Here is a 15,223-nt window from a genome sequence, read left to right as displayed (position 1 = left end):
GTGAGTGAGCGGCTGTGTGGTGCTCAGTTGCTGGCTGGGGTTAAACCACAACAGTCTTCTTTACAGCATTTGAGAGGTGCCAGATAGTCAAATCCTCCTGAAAGTCACAACCACTTGGAAATATACAGCCATTTAAACAATCCCAGCCTGCAACACCAAGGACAGATACACTGAGTGGCTAGCATTAATTTCTTCCTCTTTCCATCCTGACCTCTCTGACTGCAGGTATGACCTGCCAGACGAAATATCATTCAGGTGCTGGTTCTTCAAAACACATACATCTAAAACTTGTTTAACTTTCCAGTGACTGAATTATTCTTCATCGTCTGCATACCAAATGGAAGTTTCAACCTGCCTATTACATTCCCACCCCTTTTGTGATATGTATAACAGGTGTCAGACCTTCATAGGCACTAAGTTCATTTGATGGTTGGTTGTAAGTCCATAAATATACTTATGCCAGTTATCTTTTCTGCAGGAAAAACCCAAATCTTTCCTCAAAGTGTGGTAGTACAGGATTTCAATCACCCCTTCAGTCCTTTACACTTCCTGTAAGAAGCTAATGAAAGAGGAAAGATAACACCTACATCAGGTTATGAGGTTTGTCCTATTCACCATCATTCCACAAAGAACGGCACTGAGACTCCATTTCACATGGCGGAGTGGATCAGATATTCAGTTATTTTTGTTTTTTTTCTGGTTTGGAACAGATAGCCCACAAGATAGAAGACTCTACCCCACTGGTCTCTCTGGTCTCAAGATGGACTAAAAAGGGTACACCAAATCAAGGAGGAACACAGAAAAAAATTATAGATGGCAGCACTACAGTAACTCACTCCATAGTGGTAACTCACCAGAGCTCCAGTATAGGTGGGATTTGAAGCATCATCCTCCAGAAAACGGGACAAACCAAAGTCTGACACCTTGCACACAAGGTTACTGTTGACTAAGATGTTACGTGCTGCCAGGTCACGATGCACATAGTTCATGTCTGAAAGGTAGCGCATGCCAGCTGCAATCCCCCGTAGCATTCCCACCAGCTGTAACACACTGAACTGTCCCTCCTTCTGCTGCAAGTGAGGAGGCAAACATAGGCTTTTATGACCACAGAACATGAAGCCAACAGGGAAGACTAACAAAAAGCAAGGTAACAACGTTGATTTATGAAGTTAGAGAACATCTTAACTTCAGCCAAAACCTGAAGGTTCAGGGACAGCAAATAAGAAAGGAGGGTGGGCTTAAGGCAATGAATCTCAAATGAAGTCAGACACTGGTGATCTTTTTCTGAAGACAAATCTCATCTTATGGCCATATCCTCCTTTAGCATCCTATGCCTAGTCTCATTAACTATTAAGATGGCTAAATGAATGGGAGCAGATAAATCTGCTCTTACTGTTTTAAGATCTTTACAATGGGTTCTATGCAATTCTACACAATGGGTTCATGTGCTCTCCATAATGTACCTGCCAAAGCATTTGTGGTTGTATTAGCATCTGAATCAGTAAAAAAAGAAGTGAAGCATCTATACTACAAAAATGTCTGTATTTATGTTTCATTACTAGAAAAAACACTGGAAACCCTGAGTCCAAAAATAACTACAAGTTTCATTACTTCATTACAATGTTGAAACTTAAAAACTTTCAGTGGAATAAAGTCTGAAAAACATTATTAGAAAGGCAAACTTTGGAGCATGCACATAAGGAACTAGAAGGCTGTGTACAAAGATAAACAATTTAATACTGTTTACCATTAATTATTTGAGCTGGAGAGGTCTAAAATACGGAAGAAATTTTATATGATGAGTGAGCTTTTGGAATATTTTCACCATGTTGGCTCGAAACCACTTACTCTGGTAATTTGCTATTATTTCTATTGCACCTGAAGAGGGCAACTGAGGACTTATAGACAGGGGTGAAGAGGAAGGACAGGCAAAATTATCAGATCTGAGACTGGCACACAGCAAGATGAAGAGGTAACGGTTGTGGGAGACTCTGGTTGTGGTACCCTGAGGAAGGAATCCAGTGATCCATTCTCCATGAACTCTGTGACAATCATGACTGGTCGGCTCTTGGTGACCACACCCTCCAGATGGATGACATTGGGATGCTCAAATTGCCCCATGATGCTGGCCTCGCTCAGGAACTCCCGCCGCTGTTCATCTGTGTAACCTGACTTCAGGGTCTTAATAGCTACTGTGTATTCACGCTTCCCTGGGTGTTTTAGGCGCCCAAAGCACACCTCTCCAAACTCTCCTGTCAGGGAGGGAAGAAACACACCTCAAGTAAGGAAACACAGCAAATTTTTAGTCAGGTGCACTAAAACATTCTACTATGGAAGACTCCAGGTGCTGCTTGGAAATAGGGTTACTAGGACTGTTTGGATTAAGGTAAAGTTCTTGATGAAGGCTCTGAATTCAGTCAGGCTGGAAACTACATCTTCAGGTTTCAAATGAAGAGCTCTGAGTCTTCAAAGGGTGTTTTAAACTTGGTTTGGAGCCAGCATCTAAGGATAAGTAGATTAAGATGAATTTTGGTAAAAATGAAGGTTAGCTATCCTGAGACACTTGATGTACCATGGTTGGGTCCATTTCAGGCCAGTAGTGTGTCAGGTCTCAAGGTGAACAAGAAGGCACTTCAAAATCTGCAGATTCTGACACTACCTGATCCAATGACCTCCTCAATCTTGATGAAGGACACATCAATTTCCTTGGCAAATTCTCGAATAGCTTCATTGGGATCTTCATAGGTTGAAGGATCAATATAATACTTCACTCCAAGTCCTGCAGTGGAGGAGACAGCCCAAAACATCACCAGAATCAAATCCTGAGAGACATGGGTGTTAATGAGTCCTGAAAAGAGACAGGTTGTTGCCATCTGTTGTTCAAGAACACTTACCTCGTGCACTGATATACTGCTGCAGGCGGTCTGTATATGGAGTCTCTCGCCTTTTACTGCAGGATATAAAGGAAAGGAAAGTCAAAACACACACAAGAGCCTCTCATAGGGTGTTGGGGCAGGCTTCTCAATGCAAGACTCAGAGAAGCCTTGAATTTAGAGACAGAAGATGGGTGTTAAGATCCTGCCCATCCCTTGGTAACCAGTGCATGCTTGTTTTCTATGTGGCAGTTTTTACACCAGTTTGCATCCCCACTTTAGATATGACAAAAGATAGGGCCTCCAGCACTATCCTGAAAAAAAAGAATGACAGTTTAACATTACTGTCTTGGAAGTTTTCTTGCTATTCAGGCTAAATTTGCATTTTAATTTCATTTAATTACTACTAATTATTCTTTTCAATACTAATCTAAGCCATCTCCTGTGATGCCTTTTAAGTTCTTCAAAGACATTCTAAGATCCATTTACTCTAATGCTTTATTTGTATAAATTTCCCCCAAAGATTAATTCTTCTTTATTTTTCCTCCTGGTCTCTTAAAAGCATTTACTTTGACTATTCTTTTCATAAGTACAGTACCCAAAACAAACCACACAGAGCCAGATGGACAGAAATCTGTTCCATGATGTGATTTTTGCATGTGCAGATCAAAACAGGTATGGTCTTTATTATTGTAATATTTATTGCATAATGCATTTATGCATCTAATTTCCAGTAAGCATACGTCCTTCTCAACACAGGCGTTTCTCAGATTTCATTCTCTCCTTAAATGTATGTTATTCAAGCAATTTTTTCCCACATGATCTAGTTGTTATTCTTAGTTTGCTCTAAATATATTTTCCATTTTCAAGTCACTTCCTTTATTCCCAACAGTGTTCATTTTTTTTTTTTCAAAAATGTACAATTCATGCTAGTTTACAATCTTTTCTAAAACATACTAATTAGACCAGATTGTAAATCAAACCCTATGGTATCCTGTACTATCCCTGCTGTATGCATGGATTTGTGTCAACTCATGCTTTGCTGTTTCAGCACAAGACCTTCTAGCTGCTGATTCAATTAGCATCTGAAGAGAGTATCATGGAACATTATGTTACTTTTCTTTACTAACAGAACTAAATCTGTCATTCTTACAGGAAACTTTGTGTATTACTCTTACTTGTCAGGCTAATCTCTTTAAATTCTGCTAAGATTGCAAAAACACAGATCTTTCTACCTTCAAAATCTGTTCTTTGTGTTGTGGAAAGAAATTGGCTTTACTGGGGGCCTGTACCTAATAGCTCTACCTCTGCTATTGCATCTGAAAGTCAGGTCTACATTCATGTTTTTTATAGGTTATCTGACATACTAGTGGTTTTCCATCACAAAAAAACCCAACTAACTAAAATAGGTAAGTGTTTCACATTGTATATTGCCTGGACCATGCGTACCAACAATTTACAAAAACAAGTTAAAATTATAGCATTTGACTCTACGTATATTCAACCTTTTAAAGAACTCCTCATTTCATGTGGTGTTCCTCATTTCCTACATCTTCAAACTTAATTTTCTAAGGACAAATTTAAAATAGAAATTGGGTATCTCCACTCTTTCTGAACCACTGTCTATTAATTGCACATGATCCTTCAAGTATAAATGAATCCATTTTTTATATTTCCTTTCATGTAGATACATTTACAGAAACCCATTAATGTCTTTCCCCAACACAGTTTTGTTAATAGTAATTTATTCTGGGTTTTGGGGTTTTTTTTAGAAAAATATACGCTTTATTGAGTTGTGCACATAGTATCACATTTCCAGCTGTAACAAGAAATTATATTTTTAACAGTTCAAAGCTACAAAGGAGGCAACAATGCAAATATAACAATATTTGATAATTCTTTTCTTACCAGAAAGAAAAATATTAAAAAAGAATATACACAGAAGGAGAAAACAAATGTAGAAAAGGGAAGAGAACAAAAAAGAAATAACTAAAACTAGATGTCACTTTCTAAAGTTAAGTAGTTTATACATTTTTTTAGATCAGCAGAAAAAGCTAAAATGTCCCTCTTGTGCAGAGGCAGAGTAGAGCAAAGATACAGAAATCCATTACTGACAGTCTAGGAGATTAAGTCCAAACCTCAGTAAATTCAAGGAGCAGGTAATGACTGTTTCTTTTCTTCAAATAACAAACCCCCCGTTGTTTACTTTTGTACCTCTACAGAGCTCTGCTAGCGACCCTTACTTTTCTCTGTTTCTTTTTAAAATTACTGTCCTTCTTTTCTGCCCTAACAGATTATCTCTACATTGATTTATATGCCCTTTTTTCTTCCCAAAATGGGAAGTGGTATTTGCTTTCTTTAACCTATATTTTATGAGTCAGTGTTCCATGGAACCATTGGGGTTGTATTTGGGTTTTATTCTTCAGCAAATGAGAATTGTCTCTTGGTCCTTGGTTAAAGGGTATTTAGCACCTTCTAAATCGGTGGATCTAAATACTTATTCCACCAGTCCTTCTTCATTACATTGTTTAATTCTCCACTTGCTTACCTAAAATGCAATTTAGTCACTTCTTTACAGTGATGCATTTAAGTACCTTTTGAGCACCAACTTTAAAATGCTTCCCTTGTGTTCTTATTGCTAACTAGCCAAATATCAGCTAAGTATTTGAGTGGTTTACCAAAAGAGAGGCTCCTCAGATAGGAGCAACGGGGCAAGATCTTTCCTTAATTAGAAAATGGCATCTCAAGGACATCTGGATAAATGTAGATCAGGCTGTTTCCCTTGGGATGGGGTTATGTAGCGGGGGTAAGAAAGTTCCACTGTCTGCAGTGCAGGCACTGGCACACGAGCAGGTCAAAGAATTCACCTCTTGAAGATGATGGCAAGGATGGCAATGGCAGCAATTACCAAGAAGGCTAGACCACCGAGCGCTGAGCCCACAATAAGCGGCAGTCGGTCCTGCACCATCTCCGAGCGCTCCCCTGGCAAAGGAAGACACATGCATACACACACACAAATGCAGAGGACAGGAACTGTTAGAGTTTCCCTTCTACTCAACTAGGTCTCACCCATAATTCCATCCCTACCAGCCCTTTGCTTCCCAGACTAGTCCTGAGAGTTCAACAAATGCTTGACTTGGTTATCCCTTTACCCCTTCAGCCACTGTGCTTCTCCAGTGCCTTCCTTCCTACTTCTGAAAAGCCAGTGCTCCCTCTGAATCCACTTTTCCTTCCCCTGGTCCATCGACACCTGACTAGCCACGTAAGTATAGGCTAGTTCTACACCTGGGCTTTGATGCCATTGTCCCCTATTAATTTAGCTTTTAGATGACATACATGAGTACCTTTGATCCAGACCAAAGAGTACCACAAGGTAATATGTTACTCTCTGCATGAATGGATGGTGATACTGCTGGAAGGCAAGCTCCTATGTATATGTCCTGTGTCCCACCTGTCTTTAAGACTTTCACAGAGCATTCAGCCGTAAGATGTCCTGTGACAGCTGGACACCAAACTACAGCAGTGTATAGTGCTAGGTACTGTAACACCCTCCTAAAGAGAGTTCTACTGACACAGTCTGCTCCTGCTGGTCAGAGGCAACAAGGAGTAGGACGGGGGAATACGGCAATAGTGAAGGCTAAGGGAGTGTAAACAATACGCTCTGACAGCATGAAGCTTCTTTGAGTGAACAAATCTGCATATGCAAATTATGATATACAGAAATACAAGTTGAGTAGGAGTGTCTGATAGCAGTCCTCCAGAGGATAAGCTAATACACTCAGGGACACACACAAGTGAAAGATGGTCATGTGCAGATCTGAGTAAAAAATGGTAGCACTTACCTCCCATTAAAGTCTGGAAATACATCTTTCCACTGTATGGGCCATAGCCCACTGCTGTTCTAGCTCGTACTTGGAAGGCATAGATCTTGCCTGGGCTCAGATTTGATATGGTGGCCATGTTGGTTTCGCTAGTTAAGGTGAATGAATTATCCTCATCTTCTGCCTGTGAATGTCAGTGACCAAAAAAGAATGTGAGACTTCTGCCCATACCGCTGGCTGTCCTCATCAAGGAATGCTAGTTCCATGTCAGCCCAATATTCTTTCAATCCGTTACAGAGCCTCCCAACCACAACCGCTATTCCAGATCTGACTTCCTCGCACACTACTCATTGCTCCTCACTGCTGCTTTTCATTCCCTTAGGCCTGGGCTTCCCACAACGCTCTGCCAAAGACCCTCAGTCCTGACCTAAACAAAAGTGAGAGACAAAACTACCTTGTCCTGTGGTTCCTTGCTAAGCATATCCATAAAAAAAGCCCTAGCCTGTCCTGAAATTTTGCTTTCTACAAGCTCCAAACTCATGTATTCTCCTAGGAGAATCCAGAGCAAGAACACCTGTAATGCTGTATCCAGGAAGCTGCTAGACATGTTATTAGAAATAGCAGGCCCCTTTACTGCTAGAAAAACAGTAGCCCTGCACAATCCTGCAAAACTATTTATGTGAAAGATCAAGAATATGGAATGGGAGCTTGTCTGAACAGCCCTACCTATCTCTTCCCCTCAAATCAGTTGGATGTGAATGGAGAACAACTTTATATCTGCCACCCTGTAATTCCAGTACTTAAACAGGTAACTGATATCTGCCACTTAGTGAATGAAAGAGTGCATTTCTCCTCCCAAAATTTCTTAGAGATGTCTGTCCAGGCATAAATAGGGACACAGGACTTCCTTCCACAAACACATGACAGAATGTTGCCGTGAGTCCAATTCCCATATACACATTTGAAAACTTCAGCTCCTTCCACCGTTACCTGTGTCAGCTGCTGCTAAACTGATTAGGTTGTTAGCCACAGCTTTTTAGCTTAGCTACAAGTGTCTTCTCTTTTTTTATCTGCATTGTCCCTAGATGGTTCCAAGTTGGGAAATGTAGATGGACTCATGTTAGATGAAGTGTATATTATGAACTTCTGTTTTTGCTACAGCTTGTTCTTCCTTCATAACTGAAGCATTTTTCTCCACCTTATCCATCCTGATCCAGCGGTGCATCTCACAGACAGAGGATTTCCCTGTTCTCTTTTGCATAACAACTATACAACAATCAGCACTGCATCACTTTCTGCTCACCTTGTCAAAGTAGCGTAGCTGGTAATCCAGGATGATCCCATTGGGCTGGTCTGGCTGAGGCCATGACAGTGTGATGCTACTGGTAGTACGACTCACCTGATGCATCATAGGTACAGCAGAGGGGACTGGAATAAAAGAGAGGAAGGAGAGATTGCAAAGGGATAAGCTTAACATTAACTATAATTGAATATTCATTATAATGAGTTAATAAGTTAGGGCAGCTCTTCCTTTAATTTCCCTTAATTTGCATTACAAAATACTTCATAAAATAACCAGAAAAAATCCAGGCACAATTCTACTCTACTGGGACATACAGTCACTGACTTGGACAGAAAGAAAATGAAGAAATCCACATCCAACTGATCATGCACAGGAATTATGAAATTATCTATATTGTAGCTGGAACATTATTCTGATCTTCAAATTTGCAATTTTTACATGCAAGATGACAAGGTGTTCAGTGCCACTGCCTTGTTCTAGGATCACGCTTGAACAAACAGTGGTCAGAGCAAAAGCAGAGCACACCACCTCTCTTCTGTTTCTCCCCCAGATTATAATTCTTTGCCTGGGGAAAAAAATCAAGTATGGGCTATCAGAGTAATGGAGGCCTTTCACTACGTTGCAAACCAGAAGACGGAGGCAGATGAGAACACTGACACATTAAGGCACAGACTTTGAAGCATTCCTCAGTTCAGTGGTCCCAGTTCAGTTGCAGATCATAGAGAATGAAAGCATCTCATTTTCATAGCCTGATATAGAATCATGGAATCATAGAATAGTTTAGGTTGGAAAAGACCTTTAAGATCAAGAAGTCCAACTGTTAACCTAGCACTGCCAAGTCCACCACTAAACCATGTCCCTAAGCACCACATCTACAAGTCTTGTAAATACCTCCAGGGATGGTGACTCAACCACTTCCCTAGGCAACCTGCTCCAATGCTTGACAACCCTTTCGGTGAAGAAATTTTTCCCAATTCATAGAATCATAGAATAGAATAGAATCATAGAATCATTGAGGTTGGAAAAGACCTCTAAGATCATCAGGTCCAACCGTCGACCCAACACCACCGTGCCCACTAAACCATGTCCCTAAGCACCACATCGACACGTCTTTTAAATACCTTCAGGGATGGTGACTCAACCACTTCCCTAGGCAACCTGCTCCAATGCTTGACAACCCTTTCGGTGAAGAAATTTTTCCCAATATCCAGTCTAAATCTCCCCTGGCGCAACGTGAGGCTGTTTCCTCTCATCCCATCACTTGTTAAAGTGGGAGAAGAGACCAACACCCACCTCGCTACAACCTCCTTTCAGATAGTTGTAGAGAGTGATAAGGTCTCCCCTCAGCCTCCTTTTCTCCAGGCTAAACAACCCCAGTTCCCTCAGCTGCTCCTCATAAGACCTGTGCTCTAAACTCTTCACCAGCTTCAATGCCCTTCTCTGGACACGCTCCAGCCCCTCAACGTCTTTCTTGTAGCGAGGGGCCCAAAACTGAACACAGTATTTGAGGTGTGGCCTCACCAGTGCCAAGTACAGGGGCACGATCACTTCCCTACTCCTGCTGGCCACACTAGTTCTGATACAGGCCAGGATGCCATTGGCCTTCTTGGCCGCCTGGGCACACTGCCGGCTCATGTTCGGCCAGCTGTTGACCAACACCCCCAGGTCCTTTTCCGCCAGGCAGCTTTCCAGCCACTCTTCCCCAAGCCTGTAGCGTTGCATAGGGTTGTTGTGACCCAAGTGCAGGACCCGGCACTTGGCCTTGTTGAACCTCATACAATTGGCCTCGGCCCATTGATCCAGCCTGTCCAGATCCCTCTGTAGAGCAGCCTTGTGTTCAGACTAGCTCCTGGATCTCAGGCCAATCCCTGTCAGGATTGTTGCCCAGATGTCAAAACTACCACTGTATTTGAGACTCTCAGTCCCTCTGCAGGCCATTGATCCACAGAAGTCCAGTCTGAATAGGCTTCTAACCAGCACTACTGCCTGGAACCACCACCTCAAGGTCACTGTTAAGTGTGTATGTGTGGAAGCTTCACATATAGTTTTTCTGTCTGTTCTTACATAGCTTGCTAAGTTTCTGTCTTTTGGTGAACAGGCCAGCCTGGCATACTACCCAGATGGAGCTGTTAGCTCTCTTGATTCCATTATGGTACTAAATGCTTATAGTCTGTGTCAGATATTAATTACTGTGGGAAAATGTCAACTTCCCTTTATGTACAAAGCAAGGATCTGGACATCAAACATAGAAGAGGGCTTTGGATGCACGAATCTAAACCAGAAACCATGTAAGAACTTGTGTCTACCAATTTTAGAAATCTTTTGATTGGCTATTCTAAAAGTCTGAAGTTCAGTTCAAGACTTTAAGACTTGTGTAATTGCCATTACATCTCACTAAGCTGAAACTCATTAAATCAGTAGGAAGGAAACAAAATATTATCTTGAAGATTATATGATTAATGATTTCAAACACTGTTCACTGACCTAAAATTAGATTACAATGAGAAACAATCCAAGCTACTATTTGGGGTAGTTTTGCTTTTCATTTTTTTGTCTTCCTAGAGGCACCATTCACATGTTCTGAAGACAACATAAGTACAGAACATCTATTTAGTAGCAGGCCCTTTCCTGAAGTAGTTAGTTCTTCTAAAAAAGGTCCTCAGAGCAGGAAGGGAGATGAATGGTTGTTAAAGCCACTTGCACATGAAGCTTTCTGGAGAATGAAAATCCACTTCTACAAAAAGCATCCATGAATTTATACGTATACACACACACACACACACACTCCAAGCTCATGCAAAAGCTAAAATAATCTGAGTTTCTTCTTAGGAAGATATTTCCAAGCAAAAATTTCAGGATAATTGGAAGAGGATCTTTCAGCCTGCCAGCTGTCTGTCCACAAAGCTCTTCTCAAGTTTTGCTTTCTCTCTGCAAGCAAAATGTCATGTTGCCAAGAAACCTCCAAGTAGGCAGCTAGGGAACCCTCATTTTCCTAATGGAAGTAGCATTTTCAGCAACATTTAAATTTTGCAGAAAAAGCATGCAGATGAAAAGTTGCCACCTAACTCCACTGGTTTTACACAATAGACATAAAATTCCTTGATGTGAGGAATGAAGAGAGACATTTGGCAAATGATCAAAACTGCAGAATAGCATTTTCTTCCCTCATAATTGTGAAAAAGATAAAAGGATTGTTTTTAATAACAAGATACAATTATTCTGAAGACACAATTCAAATGGGCTCCAAACAACTCAGGCAAGTAGGAACGAGTTAAAAATGTAAATGAAACAAAAATGTAAGAGTATAAACAATAAAATGCTTTCTCTCATCCTTACTCCTTTTATTTCTTACAATTGCTTGTCTTTCAAACAAGATTGCACAACTATTTCACCTGCTAATGACAATGTTGCAACAAGGATGGAAGACAGCAGCAATTAACCAACACCATATTTAGCATTTAAGACACAAATGAAGAACACTGTATTCAAATGATAATGTGAGGAGAATGGGATAACTGGTCAGTTAACATTTGATCAAGACAGATTCTGCTACATTTTAATGTTGTGAAAAGGTTAACTTCCTTCTGATGGGACATAAACCACACACAGGGAGAGGTGCAAACCTAAATACACAGCTACACTGCCAGGGAAGAGCCCACTTCCTTCTAGTTTTGAATGAAGGTATTGCAGAATGATCAGAGTTAAATCTCCCCTCCATTTCTGCCCTCCCACCTCTTTTCATTCCTCTCCTTCCCACCCCCAACAGTTATTCTTCTCACCCTTCTCATTTCTTCCCAACCTACAATTTTTCCCCTACCTGGAAGGAATACTCAAAGTCAACTAGCAATATTTGACCTGTATTTTAGTTAAAACTTATCCATTCTGATGTTAATATGTACTATCAATTTTCAGCTACCCATCAACAGGTTATCTTTTGCCAATGGTACAAAGACCTAAGCTGGCACTGTGCGTAGTACATTTAGCACAGCAAAATCTGCACCAGGACAATGATAATAAATGGTACTCTACTCAGATGGGCAGTATGCAGAAGCAGGTTACAACTAGTGGAATTAGAAATATTAGGAAATGTAAGAAAAAAATTACTGGAGTGGCTTCACCCAGAGTTACACTGTGTGTATCTCTTGACCATGTGCCGCAGCATTCTAGAATGTCCCTATTATCCAGGTATGTCCATCACTCAAGGTAATCGGGTGGTGGTGTTGGGGATGCCCAGGATAATGCAGTCTGCTGTATTAAAAATAGTCATTTTAGTGATACGTACCTAATAAGCAGATACTACTTAAGGCAAAAGCCTAAACCAGTAAAAATGCTCAGTAATAAAAATAGCTATGAATCAATGCAAGACAGGTTGTCTTTAATCTACCTCTCTGAGACAGAGTTCAGATTTTGATACATGTGTTTGCCTCTCTTTTAAGGACAAAACTTAGGAAACACTGGACAGGGAGCTCTCCCACCACTTCAATTAAAAGAGATATCTAGTTTCTCCTTTGAAAAATTTCACACTAAAGTGATGTGAATACTAATACTAAGGTGCTGTGAAATGTGAACATATTTGTGGGTGGAATAAGTACATATTTCCTGTCAGAAGTGTATGATAGTCATTCTCCCAGTGTTAATAAATTAGGAAATATAAAGTTCAATGTTTTGTGTCTTAAGACAACACCCGAACTACCCTACATCTACTGCCACAGAAGTGCTAGATGAGTATTTTCCTTTGTATGCATGCCAACTATTAAAAATGTTTATAATGGAATATTGCTTTCAAAGCTTGTTTCATGTATACAAGTGTCCAGTTCTATGTTCAGTGGTCACTTTTATTCATTTTGCTCTTTTCACATGGGGTTTATAAATGGTCACATGCTAGGTCTGTGTCTAATGACAGCTGAAATCACAAGGCCTGATCCAATCCAATCTGGGCAGTTGGACTAGATGATCGTTGTAGGTCCCTTCCAACTGAACTATTGTATTGTATTGTATTGCATTGTATTGAATTGCATTGCATTCTACTCTATTCTATTCTATTCTAATTATTCACTGAGTGCAAACAGCATGTTGTGAGATAAGACCTCTAAGGAAGACTGAAAAAGGACTGCTTTTTGTATACTATTTATAAAATAGCAAATGTATTGAAAATTGATGCATATCTAAACCCTAATTAAAGCTGTAAAGCAGTCCAACCATCAGTTAAATACAGCTCCGAGAATCTATTTTTTGCAGGCTTTTGTTGCAACTCTTCTACATGGTGGGACAATTTTTTTCCTGATAGCACACAGGGGTAGATTTAAGATGTTTTGAGTACCTTGAAGATGCTACATTCTCTGATTTGCTAATGTTTGACAAGTTTCTGCTGTTTTCTAACAAAGCTGATGTCCTTGCCTGTAGTACCTGCTGAGACCAGCAACACGTGCCTGCAAGCCTAAAAATCTACCTAAATAAACAGACTAGGTAGGGAAGGAATGTGAAAGACATGCAGACTAGTATAACAGTAGTTACAACATCCCCAATCAACACAATCAGTGGAACCTAATCAGCAATTCGGGTCACTCTAAAGCAAAGACCCAAGGAGCAATTCAGTTGCCCATGCGTTTGAGAGGCCCCTGGTATCCATTCTCTCTGTCTTCCAGATGGCATTCCAGCAGGTGCTGGGTCTTCTACTGTTCCTATGTCATATCTGCTAGCCCTACACCAGGGTGTCTCAGATGGCCTTAGATGCTTACATGTGAAAAACTGAATGGAGCTGAGAGCTGACAGCTCTAAGTAGCCTCACGTTTGGAGGCACTGATCCTCAAGGGTGACTTCAACCACCCTAATATCTGCTGGAGGACAAACACAGCAGGGCATAAGTAATCCAGGAAGTTCCTGGAAAGCATCAGTGACTACTTCCTGACCCAAGCAATAGAGGAGGCAATGAGGGGAGGTGCCCTGCTGGACCTCATGCTCACAAACAAGGAAGGGCTCACTGGTGATGTGAAGGCTGAAGGCAGCCTTGGCTGCAGTGACCATGAGGTGGTGGAGTTTAAGATCCTGAGAGGAGTGAGCAGGGCAAAAAGCAAGCTAACGACACTGGACTTCAGGAGAGCAGATGTGACCCCTTTGGGGATCTGCTTGGAGGAGTCCCATGGGATAAGGCCCTGGAGGGAAGAGTGGCCCCAAAAAAGCTAGTTCATGTGCAAGGATTACCTCCTCCAGGTGCAAAAGCAGTCCATACCAACAAGCAGGAATTCAGGCAAAAATGCCAGGAGGCCTGCATATTTGAACAAGAGGCTCCTAGATAAACTCAAACATGAAAAAGGAAGTATACAGAAGGTAGAAGCAGGGACAGGTAACCCGGGAGGAACACAGAGGCACTGTCCAAGCTTGCAGAGACATGGTTAGGAAAGCCAAAGCTTACCTGGAATCAAATCTGGCAAGGAATGTCAAAAGGGCATGAAGAAGGATCTGGGGAAGTGCAGGCAGCTCAGTCTCACCTTGATCCCTCGGAAGATGATGGAACAGCTAATCCTGGAAAACTTTTCCAGGCACATGAAGGACAAGAAGGTAATTGTGAGAGGCCAGCATGGATTCTGAAAGGGGAACTCAGGCTTGACCAACCTTCTACGATGAAATTACTGGCTTGGTAGATGAGGGGAGAGCCATGGATATTGACTACCTTGACTTCAGTAAGGCTTCAACACTGTCTCCCATAATAATATCCCCATGGAGAACATAATATGGGCTTTAAGCACCGTCTCCCATAATATCCTCATAGACAACCTGATGAAGTATGGGCCGGATGAGCAGACAGTGAGGTTAATTGAAAACTGCCTGAACAACTGAGCCCAGCGGGTGGTGACCAGTGGAATGAAATCTAGATGGAGGCCAGCACCTAGCGGTGTACCCCAGGGGTCAATACTGCGTCCAATACTGTTCAACATCTTCGCTAATCTTCACTAATGACATGGATGATGGGGCAGTGTGTACCCTCAGCAAGTTTGCTGATACACAAAACCGGGAGGAGAGGCTGATACACCGGCGGGCTGCGCTGCCATCCAGAGGGACCTTGGGAGGCTGGAGAAATGGGCTCACAGGAACCTCATGAAGTTCAACAAGGGGAAGTGCAGAGTCCTGCACTTGGGTAGGAATAATCCCATGAACCAGTATATGCTGGGGGCTGACCACCTGGAAAGCAGCCTTGCAGGAAGCGTCCTGGGGGTCCTGGTGGACAC

The 15,223-nt window shown here is 41.5% G+C and overlaps 1 protein-coding gene across 1 annotated transcript in view; it reads right to left on the bottom strand.

The window, feature by feature from the left end:
* Positions 1-15,223, bottom strand: part of LOC103900566 (ephrin type-B receptor 5) — a 59,569-nt gene that overhangs the window by 4,437 nt on the left and 39,909 nt on the right. The window contains exons 6-12 of the mRNA XM_009281272.1: positions 7,998-8,122; positions 6,716-6,878; positions 5,741-5,855; positions 2,895-2,950; positions 2,660-2,779; positions 2,005-2,252; positions 855-1,070 (exon numbers count right to left, since the gene is read on the bottom strand). Of these exons, the coding sequence (XP_009279547.1) occupies positions 855-1,070; positions 2,005-2,252; positions 2,660-2,779; positions 2,895-2,950; positions 5,741-5,855; positions 6,716-6,878; positions 7,998-8,122 (1,043 nt within the window). The remainder of the gene's footprint in view (positions 1-854; positions 1,071-2,004; positions 2,253-2,659; positions 2,780-2,894; positions 2,951-5,740; positions 5,856-6,715; positions 6,879-7,997; positions 8,123-15,223) is intronic.

This window comes from Aptenodytes forsteri, unplaced genomic scaffold (assembly GCF_000699145.1).
Source record: "Aptenodytes forsteri isolate BGI_AS27 unplaced genomic scaffold, ASM69914v1 Scaffold405, whole genome shotgun sequence".
NCBI classification, from domain to species: domain Eukaryota; kingdom Metazoa; phylum Chordata; class Aves; order Sphenisciformes; family Spheniscidae; genus Aptenodytes; species Aptenodytes forsteri.
Note: the sequence above shows the minus strand (reverse complement) of the source record. Positions and strands in the feature narration are given on the sequence as shown.